At 47.3% G+C, this 16,083-nt stretch overlaps 1 protein-coding gene across 1 annotated transcript in view; it reads right to left on the bottom strand.

Moving 5' to 3' along the window:
* The window catches only part of SLC9A1 (solute carrier family 9 member A1), a 50,475-nt gene extending 45,626 nt beyond the window's left edge, over positions 1 to 4,849 (bottom strand). Inside the window, exon 1 of the mRNA XM_045545838.1 lies at positions 3,711 to 4,849. Within this exon, the coding sequence (XP_045401794.1) occupies positions 3,711 to 4,065 (355 nt within the window). The 5' untranslated portion in view covers positions 4,066 to 4,849. The remainder of the gene's footprint in view (positions 1 to 3,710) is intronic.
* Between the last annotated feature and the right edge of the window lie 11,234 nt (positions 4,850 to 16,083).

Raw genomic sequence — 16,083 nt, 5'->3', positions numbered from 1 at the left:
GAGTGGACCTAACCCTAAGGTTTAGGGTTATTCTCACAGTTCTCCCAATAGCCTGAATCCCCCTCAGGCCACCAGCCCCTCCCCACCAAGGAAAAGGCAAGAATTCCTGACTGTCACAGAAAGAATAGAGGCCCAAAGAAGGGAAGTGACTTGCCTAATGTCACCCACTGAGTCAGAGGCAGAATAGAACCCAGAAGCATCTACTCTAGAACTTCAGCTCCCACCTTACCCCTCCCACACCAGTCTCTGCAGGAATCTACCTGAGGCTCTGCTCCATGATTAGGATAGGAAGAACTGCACAAAGCACTTTCTATTCTTAAAGGAGGGGTACCTTGCAAGGGAAGCAGCTGCCAAGATGACAGAATGAGGGCTCCAACCTAAGTGCTACCCACGCTGGTATGTTGAGAAGAGGCAAGACCCCAAAATAAGCTCCTGGGCTCTTGGGTAGCTGAAAGTGCAGAGGAAGCATGGCCTCAACCCCCCAATTCTGCCCCCTAAGGCAACTGGTGCCATCCTCTCTCCCCCCAACGACAGCTCTGGAGGCAGCCCAAGTGAATGGAAGAATAGGACACACCCAAAACTCAGAAACTTTAAGGAAAGACACTTGGTGGCAGCCTAGGTTTGAGAGATTTGTTTTTGGAGTTTTTTTTTTTTCTTTGAGACAGAGTCTCGCTCTCTTGCGCTGGCTAGAGTGCCATGGCGTCAGCCTAGCTGACGGCAACCTCAAACTCCTGGGCTCAAGTGATCCTCCTGCCTCAGCCTCCCGAGTAGCTGGGACTACAGGCATGTGCCACCATGCCTGGCTAATTTTTTCTATTTTTAGTTGCCAGGCTAATTTCTTTCTATTTTTAATAGAGATGGGGTCTCGCTCTTGCTCAAGCTGGTCTCGAACTCCTGACCTCAAATGATCCTCCCGCCTCAGCCTCCCAGCATGCTAAGATTACAGGCATGAGCCACCAGGCCAGTTTGAGAGATCTGTAATCCCCCAGCCTCAGAGGAAGACTGTAGAAGGCTGAGGTAGGGATGCACTTGTCTTAGGTGGTTAAAATACTAACAGAGGCAACTGCCACTCACTGAGTGCTTCCTGTATATACAAAATCAGCTTTATATGGTTTTATTTTTTGGTTTTTTTTTTTTTTTTTTTGAGACAGGGTCTCATTCTGTTGCCCAGGGTAGAATGCAGTGGCTCAATCATAGCTCACTGCAACCTCCAACTCCTGGACTCAAGCGATCGTCCAGCCTCAGCCTCCCGAGGAGCTGGAACTACAGGCCTGTGCCACTGCACCCAACCTATATGCATTCATTTATGTCATTGTCACATTAGCGGCACTATAGCTAGATACTATTATCTCCCTTTTTTTTTCTTAACCTGTAAGATTTGCTGCTCTATTTCCCATTTTATACATTAGGAAACAGGATCAGAGAGGGTGAGTGGCACAGTGGTAGGTGAATTCTACACTAAAACTTCAACTCTACACTGCAAAGGTGAAGGGGAAAAAAATTAGGCTTTCACTTTTGCCACCCTAACAGGGACCCTTGAGATCTTTTGGCCACCTTACTCTCCATTTTCTTTCCCCAGAATGGCCAGAGGCTAGGGCTCCTCTATTTTCAGAGGCAGAAAAATGCTTTTCCACGTCAGAGACACAGACTTCTGGAATTGCAAAGGAGATCACATCCAGCCCCAGGCCCAAGGCTGAGTGACTTGCCAGGGTTTCCAGAGTCAGTGGAATGGCAGAAACATCAGACCTGGAAGAGACCACAGAGATCAACTGACGGGTAGGGAGGCATGACTGGCCCAAGGTCACAGAGGGAGATGGGATGAGAAGCCAGGTTTCCTGACTTCTAAACTGATATCCTCGTCATGGCACCATCTCTGCTCTCCAGCTGTCCACAGTCCTGGGCACAGCACTCAGGTGGTGACAAAGCAGGCCAAGCCTGACCCCATTAGGATTAGCGATATCACGCCTGCAGGGACAAACTTCTGACTGCCCAGAGTGGGGTCTGTGGTCATGCTGTCAATGCACTGCAGGCATCGAGACCTGCAGTGTGTGTGCCAGCCCAGGGCCCTAATACAATGCCAGGTGTGGCTGGGAGGTGAAGGTGTTGGAGAGAGGAGGCAATTTATAGACAGCACTTGTGAGGTCTCTTCTTGGTCTCACAGAGTCAAATGACACATCACAGTCACTTCAGCTTACAACAAATTAAGACACAAGGTTTCACGATTCAATTGGTATGGTCAAACTGAGATTTCACAGGTGAAGGAGACCTACAGAAAAAGGCCCCAGCTGTTCAAGGTCAATGCATTTATGTCAGAATCAGTACATATGCTTCCACTTGCCCAGTCTTTGATTTTTTTTCTGAGAAACTGGCTGCCATCAGTGTATAGGTGCTGATGGCCCAGCTCCATGTAAGGCTCTGCCACTGGGACAGGCTCAGCACCAAAGTCCCACGCCAGGAAACCAGCTCCTGGATCTATCAAATCAAAGGCACCAGTGCCCTCCTGCAGCATGTCCCAGAGCCTGCCTCACACCAGCCTGGCATCGCCACTCAGCTCCTGCACGTCCTTGAGAGAGCTGCAAGGCTTCCTGCCAAGAGTCTCAAACTCCCCAAACCCAAATCTCAAGCAAAGGGGACAGCGGAGTCCTGGGACCGCATGCTTTCCACAGCTAGCTGGGGGCAGGCTGAAAAAGCATAGGCAGTTTTCAAAGCCCCCTGGACACCACTTCCAGGGACATCTGGGCTATGGAGGCTCCAGTGAGTTCCACTAATAATCCAGCAGAACAGGGAGCTCAGGGCCACAGGGAGAAAAACCCTCTGGGAGGGAACAATGTTTGTTTCCTTCTCCCAGAAAGAATGTTTCAAAGTCTCTTCAGACCAGAACACCCCTAGCCCCTGTCCCCGTGCCTCGCCTACTTGACTGAGCAGCAGGCCAAGGTGCCTGGTTGACCCAGACAGCACCTTGAGACACAGCTGGGTGCCAACATGGGGGTGAGCTGGGGTCAAACCAAGCCTCAGCCTCCTCCTCTCTCCCTTCACCCCCAAAGCAGACTTCAGAAATTGCCAGGGCCCCCTGTCCCATAGACTATAAAGGCTGGCATTCCTGGGCCGGAAACTGAGTCAGGGGCTCCTAACCAGCCTGGGCAGGCAAAGCTGACAGATAACACTCTGGGAATGAAGGAAGGTGAGAATATGGAGATCCCTCATGTTTCACCACACTTGTAAATTTCCTATATCCAAGTCCCTGCTATACTTAAACTTCTCAAACAGGCCAAGTAGAAATACAGTCCATCCTGGAACACCCTCCCGTTGAACTTGTAATAAATTGTACTGGTTGCTGTTGACAGAGCAGCATGTGCCACTTGCCAGAAGATACTCCTCTGTCTCACTCACAGCTGGGTGCCTGGCACCCCTTGGGGTCTGGCCCAGCCAGAGGTGACTTGCCAGGCCTGGAAGCCCTGCTGAAGGTACTCAGTATCAGAAGCATCCCATCCTCTAATCCTTCTCTCTCCTGTACACAATGCTGCCTCCAATCTTGGAAGGCCTCAGACCAGAGCCGGAGTTTGAGGAGAACCAAGATGGCAGGATGGAGCCTGCCAACGTTACAGGAGTAGTTCAGACCCTTATTCCTAGGCAGTTGCAAATGATAAGAGATGGGGCAAGAAGCTCACCAGTTCGGTGGCAATGGTAGCATCAGAGCAGATTGGACTTACCTATCTTCATAAGGCAGGCCAGCAGGATCCAGAGGGAGATCTCGAAGGGTGTGCGCACATGTGTGTAGTCGATGCCCAAGACTGGAAATGCCTTTCTCGGCTTCATGTCATGGTCAGCGACGGAATGGTTAACAGGGCGGCTCTCTGGGGTGATCTCTGGTGGAGCAGTGGTGACATCCCCAATGGAGCGTTCCCGTGGTGGTTCTGAGCCTCGGATGGTGCTGGCAGTAGGGCTGGGCTGGAGGCCATGGCTGCTGAGAACAGGTAGCAGCCCCACCAAAGCTACCGCCACAAGTAAGGAAGGGAAGATCCGAGGTGGAGAGAGGCCACAGATGCCAGACCACAGATGCATCATGCTGCTTCCCCAGCCCAGCAGGCCTCGACCCTTAGCTTAGTGAGAGCAAAACCTGGCACATAGGTAGCAAGGCGTCAGCAAGTGGGAAGAGAGACTGGAGTAGTCTCTAGAAAAAGTTCATGTTTTAGAGAGGTATTTTAGTGGAAGCACTCCCCTGGGGGTGGAGGGAGGCTGGGTTCGCAATCTGGAACTCCAAACTGGGAAAGAGGGACAAGGATCCAGGAAGGACCACGGGAGACTAAAGGTCTGAAACTCCAGGCCTGGGAGAGGGGAAGAGGGGAAGAATGAGCCCTGGGGACAGAGGAAGGGACAGGATACGCAGGACACCAGCCAAGGGAAAGGAAGAGCAAAAGCTGGGACTTTTGACTGAGGAAAGTGACTGAGGAGCTCGGGACTTTGGGCTGAGGGAAGGGGTCGGGAGCCTGAGCTAAAGGAAGGGGACCGACGGGGGTGAAACCCGGTCCAGGAAAAGGAGAGAGGAGGCTGGGAGCCCAGTCTGCGAGGAAGGAGTGAAGCCGGAAAGCGGCTGAAAGCTTTCCCACCCAGAGAAGGGCCGGGGTCCAAGCGCGCCGGGCTTAGATTCCGGGGAAATGGAGGGAGGCGGAAGGCAGAGGCAGGCGGCCTGGCGGGAAGGCGCCTGGGCGCGGGCTGGGGGCGGCTCGCGGTGGGCCAACAGCAACACGCCCCTCTTTGCGGCCCCGGCGCGGCGCTGCGCTCCGCCCCGGCCCAGCTTGCAGCTCCTCCACGTCCAGCTCCAGCCCCTGCCCTGGCCCCGGCGGCAGCGCACTGATGCCTGGCTGAGCCCGGCGCCGCCACTTATAGGCACCAGCGAGCAGCCGGCGCGCAGGCTAGAGCGACCTGTCAGCGCCCGCGCAGTGCAGCGGCCCCTGTCGCCAAGGGAAGGAAATACCACGTAGGAAGAGGAAGAAGAGTCAGAGATGGCAAAAAAAAAAAAAAAAAAAGAAAGAAGAAGAAGAGGAAAGTCCTGAATTTACAGAGATTCCAACTAACGTGGGTAAAATGCTGTACTATTTACAAAGCGCTTTCACTTCACATCCACAGCTGCAGTCTCGTAAAGGCTTTCTAGTAACCCATGAAAGATATCTTGTGTTCAGTTACCATGTGACCTTGAGCAAGTTACTTAACGTCTCTGTTTCACAGCTTCCTCATCTGTAAAGTGGAGATAGCAGAAGTACCTGTATCAGAGGACTAATGTGATGATAAAGAGACACTCCATGTAAAATGTTTAGAACACACTCTGGCACATTATTTTGGTTCCAGTTTTACAGATGAAGTCAGTTCCTTAGCTAGTATGTAAATAGTTGTGTTAGTTTATTAGGGCTGCTGTAACAAAGTTCCATAAACTAGGTGGGTAAAGCAACAGAAACTTATTGTCTCACAGTTCTGGAGGCTAGAGATCAGAACCTCTAGGTGTTGGCAGGGTTGGTTTCTGCTGAGGGCTGTGAGGGATAATCTGTTCCATGCCTCTTTCCTACCTTCTGGTGGTTTGCAGGCAATGACTGGTATTCCTTGGTTGTGACAGCATAACTCCAATCTTCATATGGAGTTGTCCCTATGTCTCTGTCTCTGAGTCCAGATTTCCCTTTTTTCTAAAGACACCAGTCAGATTGGATTAGGGGTCCACCCTGATGGCTTCATCTCAACCTGATCATCTTCGAAGACCCTATCCAAACAAGTTCATATTCACGGGCACTGGTAATTAGGACTTCAGTGTCTTTTAGGGGGACCCGATTCAACCCACAACAGTAGTGGAACCGAGATTTGAACCTATGGTGTTGGATGGAATTGGTAAGGTTCAAGAGATCATGGCTGTACACTGGAAAGCTTTTTAAAAATCTCATTTCCTGGGACCCACCTTCAGAGATTTAGATTCAATTGCTTCAGGGATGGATACTTTTTCAAAGGCTGTCATGCACAGCTAGGGTTGAGAGCCATTGAAATTACTGAAGTGCTGTCCCTGTTTTGGAGAACAGCAAATTAAGACCAAGAAAGTCAAAGTGACTAGCTCAAGATCACAAGCAATTTCACAGAGGTTTGACTCAGTTTGACAAATATTTACTGGATCTCCTAACAAGGCTTTTTACTGGGCTCACACACAGAGATAAGCCATGAGGCGGAAGGAGGTGTCAGGAGGAAGGAGGTGTCAGGAGGAAGGAGGTGACAGGAGGAAGAAGGGGGCATAAGGTGGGAACAATGAAGGCTTCTAGGGTACTGATGATGTTCTATTTCTTTACTGGGTGGTAGTTACAAGGGTTACACAGATGTATTATCGTTATTTTGTGATAACTCATGGAGTACTCATGATGTGTGTACTTTTCTCTAGGTATGCTATCCTTCCACAAAAAAGTATATTAAAATAATAATAGTCCCAGCTACTCAGCAGGCTGAGGCAGGAGGATCACTTGAGCCTAGGAGTTTGGGGCTAAGTGTGCTATGATCGTGCCTGTGAAATAGCCATTGCAGTCCAGCCTGGGCAACATAGCAAGACCCTGTCTCTAAAAGTAAATAAATAAATATAAATAAATAATAGAGTGATATGATCCTAACTGAGGGTGGTAACATTAAACTGAGTTCTCTGTACCTCACATTCTCCAGGCACAGGTCCAGCCACCTGGAAGATGACAAAAAAGCCTGCAAGAGCCTTCAGAGAAGGTCAGGGGCCTTGTGTTATCTAGAAGCAGACGAAAGGAGAACATCAGCTATAATGGAAATAACCAAAAAGAACAGCATTTAGAGCAAGGATCAGAATAGTGGCAATAATGCCTCCCAACTGTTCAGCTCTCTATAGTTCACAGCCAAGTGCCCAGGTTTATCAACAATCGAAGTCCTGCTGCACAGAAGGCTCAATAAATAGTAGCTGCCGTTCTCATTTCCATTTACATGTGAAAAGACCAAGGCTCTGAAATATAAAGCCATTTGTCCAAGGTTACACAGCTATTAGGAAATGCCTATTTCAAAACACCACAGGTTCAGTGTAAAAAGAAGAAGAGAGGGAAAGGGTGGGGCTGGTGAAGGAACTTTCCACAGGTGCCCCCAGGCCAGAACCCCAAGACCTATATTCCTTTCCAGTCTTGAAGGCAGCACTCACTGGTGTGCTCTGATCCTCCCCACCCTCTGACTCTCCCCCACTCCAGTCCTCAGTCTCTGGGTGCCAGCCCAGTCTCTAGGTGCCAGCAGATCCCAGGAAGGCCAGGAAATGCCAGCCCTGAGATCTTCCATGGCCTGAAAAAGGTTACAACATGACAATACCAGGAAAGAGTCCTTGGTAGAAACCACCTGGGAGAATCTGTGCCCAAGGCCCAGCCCTGGGGAGGCAGTGAAGAATAACAGTTAAATACAGGGGCTGCCTAACGTGGATAGCCACGTTGTCTATGTTCAAATCCCAGGACAGCCACTCATGAATTATAAGACCCTGGGTAAGTCAGTCCCTATTCTGTAGTTTCTCCCTCCATAATGGGGGGCAACAATAGTACCAACCCCATGGGCTCTCGTGAAGATATTAGCCACTGTGCATGAAGCACTTAGAGCAGCATCCAGCAAGCACCACACATATTCACCATCACTATCTTTATTGACATGTACTGAGGGCCTCAAGTGTAGACTTTCGATGTTAGGACAACATAAATTATACATTCAGTCACAGAGACAATTGACAGTCTGGGAAGAAGACCCTCACATCTGTGACATGGGTCTCAGCATCAGACCATATCACCTGTAGCATGCTATGAATTTTAACACTTTGAAATAAATCATATTACTGTGTATTGTGTGTGTTAAAACCATTACCTTGCTAAAGGTAATTAGTTAAAATATGCTGCAATATTTGTAACATTGTTTGGGCAAGTCCTCATTTTTTAAGCATTCCAGGCTCACACTGCTCTTGATTCGGAGAGGCCGTGTCTCTGCAGACCTTTGCCCTGAGGATGTAGGACAGCCTGAGGATGCCTGGGCCCTGGGTGGCATCTCCCTCTACTTAAGCCTTATCTGCTTCCTGATCCCCTCATTGAATCCTTTCACTAAAAGTGCTGGGAATTCTATGGAATTGTTATAGCTATGACATCAATAGATACATGGCACATAATGCATGGCACTAGGAAAGGACCTGCTCAGCCACTTATTAGCTGTGCATCACAGGCAAGTCACATTTTGTTTCTGTCCCTGACTTTGTTCATATATATGAAAGATGGGTGGGGTCACATTACCTGCCTTGTAAGGTTATTGCCAGGATGAAAAGTTCAGTGTATATCAAGCACAGTTCCTGGCACATACTCAGCACTCAGTAACTGAGTTAATTTCCTTCATTCTTTTGTCATAATGTTATAGGCTGGCAGGTCCTTCTTCCAATCTCCGCTTCACTCACTCCACTGCTACCACACTGCTTCCTTGATAAGTCTCCAACACTGCCAGCCGCATTTCTGCCGCAGGGCCAGCACGCTATTCCTTCTGCTTAGACCACTCTTCCCCAAATGTCCACTCAGCTCACTCCCTTACCTCCTTCAAGCCTTTTCCCGAATCTCCCTTCCTGATGTAGCCTACTTATGTGGTAACCCTATTTAATAGTAATGCTTGCTCTGCCTGATAACCACCACTACCACCCTTACCAACTCCTTACCCTGCTGCTTTTTTCCATGTGCAGTATAATTTGTCTATTTAGTGCCTTTATTCTTTTTTTTTTTTTTGAGACAAAGTCTCACTCTGTTGCCCAAGCTAGAGTGCCATGGTGTCAGCCTAGCTCACAGCAACCTGAAACTCCTGGGCTCAAGCGATCCTTCTGCCTCAGCCTCCCGAGTAGCTGGGACTACAGGCACACGCCACCATGCCCAGCTAATTTTTTCTATTTTAGTAGAGATGGCTCTCACTCTTTCTTTTAGGTTGTTCTGGAACTCCTGACCTCAAGTGATCTTCCTGCCTCAGCCTCCCAGAGTGCTATAGTGCCTTTTTTCTTTACTGCAGTTTTCTACCTCCAGGATGTGAGCTCCAGGAAGGCAGGGGCCCTGTCTGTCTCATCCGTCACTGCTTCCCCACCACCTAGAACAATGACAAGTGCATATAGGCACTCAATAAATATTTGTTGAGTGAATGAATGAGTCACAGGATGCATTAATTGCACATGAGCAAACCAAGGCTCCAAGAGGAAAATCTCTGGTCTGAGGTCATAGAACTGGGAAGAAGTGGACCCAAGTTTGGATCTGGGTCTGCCTGACTCTGAAGTCCAAGCTTTTCCCACATCCTCGCAGGCTGATAGCCACCATAACAAAAACATGCACACCCTGGGCAACTGAAAGAGAGTTTGGAAGATGGTAAGGAGTTAGAATTTGAGTGAGTTGCTTTTAAGCTAAGTTCATAATTCAATCAATAAACAGTGAGATCCTACTATGTGCAACTCCCTAGGCTTCCTGCAGGAGGAAAATCAATAATGAATCTGATAAACACCCATGAGCAGTCTGGATACCCTAATGTCCACTTACTGACTGGATGTCCCAGAGGCGCCTCTCTCTCTATAGGTACAAACTCAACTCACCATCTTCCCCCAAGCTTGAGCCCACTCCACCCTCTCAGAGTCACATGCACATGTGTGTGTGTGTGTGTGTGTGTGTGTGTGTGTGTGTGTGTGTATGTGTGCTTGTTTTCAAATACAGATTTCTTAGCCCCGCTGAAAAAGTTAGTATCTAGCAGACATGAGGAGACAGATCTAGAATTTGCATTTTTATTAAGTGCCCCAAGAAGATTGTTTTATTTTATTTTAGAGATGAAGTCTCGCTATGCTGCCCAGGCTGGAGTGCAGTAGCTATTCACAGGTGCAATCACAGCTCACAGCAGCCTCAAACTCCTGGCCTCAACCAATCCTCCCACATCAGCTTCCCTCGTAGCCCCCAGGAAGATTGTGATACAAATGGTCCACACTCCATCCACACTTTGGAAAACTGTGGCCTGGACTATTAAACTTTTAATTACCACCCTCTCCATTCCACCCTCCACACAGCTTTCAGGAAGAGCTGTCTGAGCTGTGGCCATCCCCTGTTTATACACACACCCCATCCCAGCACAGCACTCAAAGGCCTTCATACAATCTGGCCCACAAACCTTTTTTTCCCAATTATTTATAAGAAATTTTTTAAAGTATAAAGATAATATAACAAACACCCAAAATTTCAACTTTCAGAATTATCAGCTGTTACAGTTTGTTATATTTGCTTTCAATATATATATATATTTGCTTTCTATGTGTTTTATAGCTATCTGTGCTGGTTTATGAAATTTGAAAGTCTTTTAAGCCACCAATAACATTCCCCTCCCTTCCTCCCACTCCCTGGCATCTCTGTCATGAGTGCAATGTGTTATTTGGCACTTTAACGCACATCTCTTCACCCCACTCCCCCCTCCAGCCCTGCTGAAAACACCAGAGAGTTGTCTACACTGGCTGCCTTGTTCCTCTCTTCCCATTCTCTTGAACCAGATCCAGTTGGCTTTTCACCCCCACGTGCTTACCTAAACTGCTCTTGTCAATGTTGCCAATGACTTCCATGTTGTTCGATCAAGTGGATATTTCTTGTTCTTCATCTTTCTTTACCTATCAGCAGACTTCAACACATATGCTCACTTGTGATCCTCCTGAAAACACTTTCTTCAACTAGCCTAGGAAACCTACAACCTCCTGGCTTTCCTCCCATCTCACTGGCTGTTCCTTCTCCCTCTTCCCTTGCTGAATCATCTTCCTTCTCCACTTCAGCCACAACCTCTAAATGGTGGGGGCCCCAGCTTGGTTCTCATCTTTCCACTGGTCTATCCACATTCATTTCTCTAGTGACCTCGTCCTTTCTCATGATTTCAAACAGCATCTATATGAGGACAACTCATAGGTTTATATCTCTAGCCCAGTTCTCAGCTCTAAACTCCAGACTCCTACATCCAACTGATCACTCAACATCTCTACCTGGTTGTCCAATAGACATCTCAAGCTCAGCAAGTCCAAAACTGAGCTCCATACCTTCCCATGCCCTCCCCAAACATACTTGTCCTGCTGTTTTCCCCATGCCAGAAACAGCCGCTCACTCCATGTTCCCACTTACTCAGGCCAAAAACTTGAGTCATCTTAGACTCTTTTGTTTCATGTCAATCCTCCACATATAGTGTCAGTTCAATCTTCAAAATATTTCCAGAATCTAACAACTTCTTACCACCTCCATTGCTACTGCTCTGGTCCAAGCCAGTGCCTTTTTTTTTTTTTTTTTGTCTAGATCATTGTCTCAATAAAGCAGCCAGAGGGATCCCTTTAAAGCCTAAATCAGAGCTGTCATCCCCTGCTCAGCCCATCAAAGGTGCTTATTATGCCGACAAGCCCCCACCCAATCTCTCTCTGACCTCATCTCCAACTCTGTTCCCCTTTGCTCTCTCTGCTTTAGGCACACTAGCTTATTTGCCATTTATTCCTCAAACACTCCAGTCTACTCCTATCAGAGCATTTGACCTTGCTGTTTCCTCTCCCTAGGATGCTACCCTCAGAGATCTGCACGGTTTCCTCCTTCACTTCCTTGGAGTCTTTCTCAAATGTTCTCTCTTAGCGAGGCATTCCCTGACCAGTTTATTTTAAAGTACAATAACCCTACCCCACAGGCCCTCTTAGCTTCTCTATTTCACTCTTCTCTACCACTCTTTCAGTGTCTGACATACTATATATTTTATTAGCATGGAACTTACTAGAACATAAGTTCCATGATAGCAAGAATTCAAAGCATTTGGAGCATAATGGTTAATAGGACCGACTTAGATCCAGACTGCCTGGATTGAAAGCTGTCTCTACCACTATCTAGCCATGTGACCCAGAGCAAGTTACTTTACTTCACTATACCTCCCTGCGTTTATCCATAAGATGCTGGTAGTAATAGAACATATGTCATAGGCTTGGCGCGGTGGTTCATGCCTGTAATCCTAGCACTCTGGAAGGCCCAGGTAGGAGGATTGCTTGAGCTCAGGAGATCAGCCTGAGCAAGAGCAAGACTCTTGCGGGGAAGATTCTTTTTTTTTTTTTTTTTTGAGACAGAGTCTTGCTCTATTCCCCAGGCTAGAGTGCCGTGGTGTTAGCCTAGCTCACTGCAACCTCAAACTCCCAGGCTCAAGCAGTTCTCTTGCCTCAGCCTGCCAAGTAGCTGGGACTACAGGGGTATGCCACCACACCCTGCTAATGTTTTCTATTTCTAGCATAAACGGGGTCTCACTGGTGGTCTCGAACTCCTGAGCTCAAGCAATCCTCCGCTTCAGCCTCCCAAGAGTGCTAGGATTACAGACATGAGCCACCTCTACTGGCCCAGGGGAGGATTCTTGAGCCCAGGAGTTTGAGGTTGCAGGGAGCTGTGATGACAACACTGTACTCTAGCTGGGACAACAGAGCAAGATTCTGTCTCAAAACATAAAAAAAAAAAAAAAGAGAAGAAATCTAATGCAAACTACATATATGATTAAAATTTTTCTAGTAACTAACAAAAACATAAAAAGAAACAGGAGAAATTAATTTTAGTATTATATTTTACTTAACATTTCCAAAATACTATCTTTTCAACACGTAATCAATATAAAAATGTTAGTGACAGGCCGGTCGCGGTCATGCCCGTAATCCTAGCACTCCGGGAGGCCAAGGTGGGTGGATCGTTTGAGTTCAGGAGTTCGAGACCAGCCTGAGGAAGAGCGAGACCCCATCTCTACTAAAAACAGAAAGAAATTAGCTGGACAACTAAAAATATATATAAAAAATTAGTTGGGCATGATGTCGCATGTCTGTAGTCCCAGCTACTCAGGAGGCTGAGGCAGTAGGATAGTTTGAGCCCAGGAGTTTGAGGTTGCTGTGAGCTAGGCTGACACCACAGCGCCCTAGCCTGGGCAAGAGAGTGAGACTCTGTCTCAAAAAAGAAAAAAATGTTAGTGAGATATTTCATTCTTTTTGTAAACCATCTCTATTCAGATCAGCTACATTTCATGTATTCATTAGTCCCACGTGGCACTTGAAATAAGCACAAATTTAGAAGGAACCCATTACATCCTCAGACTACTCAGGTAGTTAGAACCTTTTTCCCTGGATGGTGGAATAATGCTGACTTGTTTTCTTCTTTAAACTTTTCTGCATCTTCTGACTTGCTTCCCACAGAGATGGATAAACATATAATCAGGACAGGAATAAGTACTAGGGGCTATGAGTGCTCACATAAGGGGCACCCAGTTCTGGCTTTGCAGGTCAGGGGAAGGTTTCAGGAGGAAGATACAAAAAAGAATGAACATAATTAATGCTAAAAACAGATTTGATTGTGTTTAGTTTATAATTATTCTTTAAACTGTGCTTATGTGCTTGATGTATGTGTGACATATTTCAAAATTTCAAAACATAGGTCTAAGCTGGGTGCAGTGACTCATGCCTGTAATCCTAGCACTTTGGGAGGCCAAGGCAGGAGGATGGCTTGAGCCCAGGGGTTCAAGACCAGCCTCAGCAATAAGACCCTGTCTCTGCAAAAAATACAAAAATTAGCTGGGCATGGTGGCACTCATCCTCAGTCCCAGCTACTTGGAAGGCTGAGGCAGGGGAAATTTCTTGACCCCAGGAGTTTGAGGTTGCTCTGAGCTATTGATAAGGAAAACTCCCATCTATTACTTGGGCATCAGCCACCTGAGACCCCCACCCCTCAAGGAAGACCCGCATCAGCATAATAAAAACCTATTACCTGGCCCATCCACTAATCTATTACCTGGCACATTAACATAATACTAACCAATTACCTGACACGTCAACTAACCTATTACCTTAGCCACTGAGACCCCACCCCTCAGACCACCCCAACTTAATAAAAGTGGGAAAAATTGGGTAGGTGGGGCTCAGAATTTGGTGGTCAGACCCCTCTGAGCCCGCTGGTGAATAAACTTTGATTCTCTGACTCTCCTTGTGCCACTCGGTTTATCCTCGGGACCACCCACTGTAACACTATGAAGACACCACTACATCTGGTTTGGGCAACAGACTGAGACCCTTGTCTCAAAAGAAAAAAAAAAAAAAACAACAACAACAACAACAACAACAAAATGTAGGTCTATTCCCCAGTAGCAATGAGTGATGAATGACCCAGAACTCAGATTTTGGCTTCTGAATATCATTCTCCAACAAAACAAACCAGGAACCTTTGGAGAAATGGCTGATTCTAGGGCTTGGGCAGGGAAAAGAAATGATGAGCCCAGAGAATCTTGCAGTGCCAGAAAGTGAAGTACTCAAAAAATAAAAGGAGGCCAGCACGGTGGCTCACGCCTATAATCCTAGCACTCTGGGAGGCTGAGGCTGGAGGATCACTTGTGGTCAGGAGTTCGAGACCAGCCTGAGCAAGAGCTAAACTGTCTCTACAAAAAATAGAAAAATTAGCCAGATGTAGTGGCCTGCACCTGTAGTCCCAGCTACTCGGGAGGCTGAGGCAGGAGAACCACTTGAGCCCAGGAGTTTGAAGTTGCTGTGAGCTAAGATGAGACCACTGCACTCTAGCCTGGGCGATAGGAGGAGGCTCTGTCTCAAAACAAACAAACAAAAGGATGAGGGCATGTCAAAAGTACACAGGAGACAACCTGAAAGAGCTCCCTGTTAACTAAAATAAAATCTTAAGGCTCCCCCACTACCGCTGACTGAATGGACCCCCTCTTGGCCAAGGGGTTACCCTAAAACTGAGTTACCTGCCATGAGAAGGGAGATCAGACGTGCCTCATCACGGCCCCCCTCCCTTCTTGAAGAATATCCTTTGTAACTCATTAACAGGCCTAAGGCTATGCAAGACAAACCTGCAGGTCCTTCATTTACATAACAAATTACTTGAGTCTGGGTATAAGGCCAGTGGCTTATCTCTGATTCATAGGCTTCCTTATCTTAACTTAAAACATTCCAAACCTTTAGACAAAGCTTCATTTCTTTAACCAATTACAAGTCACAGAGTCTTTAAACCCACCTATAACCTGTAAAGCCCCCCCCCCACACTTTTTGAGAGGTCTCACCTTTTCAGGCCAACCAATGTATGTCTTCCATGTATTGATTTATGACTCTACCTGTGATTCCTGTCTCCCTGAAATATATAAATGTGTAATTTCTGTAGATACGTGCCCCCCCCAAAGGAGGAGGCGCTTAAGCCCACCATCTGCCTCTGGAGTGTGGGCTGGACTTAGTGACTTGGCTTCAGAGGAACAGAGTATGGAAAGGGGAGGGGCAGAGTTGGGGAGAAGGAGAGAGGGAGTAAGCTGTGGGAGTGGGTGAAGTAACTTCACAGTGGAGAAACCTGGCGAGCATCGCCAGTAATGTCATGTGAGTTGGGTGGGCACCTAGTATGATGTGATGAGAGGGGCACTTCACCTCTGGGATTCTCCACCAAACCCATAGCCCAGGCAAGTCGGGAGGAAAATGTCAGGCAAACAAATTGAGGGACATGCTGCAAAATACCCAGCCAGTAATCCTTAAGACTGTTGTCAATCAATGGAAAAGAAGCCAAACTCTGTAAAATAATTCAAAGAGGTTTATTGTGAGCCAAATTTGAGGACCATGACCCAGAGCCATGCCCAAGAAGCCTTGAGCAAATAGACTTGCTGTGGTTGCGTTACAGTTTGGTTTTACACATTTCAGGGAGACAAGACTTACAGGTAAAGTCATAAATCAGTACGTGGAAGGCATATATTGGTTTGGCCTGAAAAGATGGGACATCTCAAAGTGGGGGGGGAGGGGCTTGGAATGTTTTAAGATAAGTCTTAATTAGAGACAAGCTACAGGACATATTTGTTGTGTGAACTGAGGACCTGTAGGTTTGTCTTGCATAGCCTGAGGCCCGTTACAAAGGATATTCTCCAAGAATGAGGGGGGAGTGGGATGACACATATCTGACCTCCCTTCTCATGGCCGGTAACTCAGTTTTAGGGTATCCCCTTGGCCAAGAGGGTGTCCATTCAGTCAGCTGAGGGGGACTTAAGATTTTCTTTTAGTTCACAAGGCATTAA

This window comes from Lemur catta, chromosome 3 (assembly GCF_020740605.2).
Source record: "Lemur catta isolate mLemCat1 chromosome 3, mLemCat1.pri, whole genome shotgun sequence".
Taxonomy (NCBI): domain Eukaryota; kingdom Metazoa; phylum Chordata; class Mammalia; order Primates; family Lemuridae; genus Lemur; species Lemur catta.
Note: the sequence above shows the minus strand (reverse complement) of the source record. Positions and strands in the feature narration are given on the sequence as shown.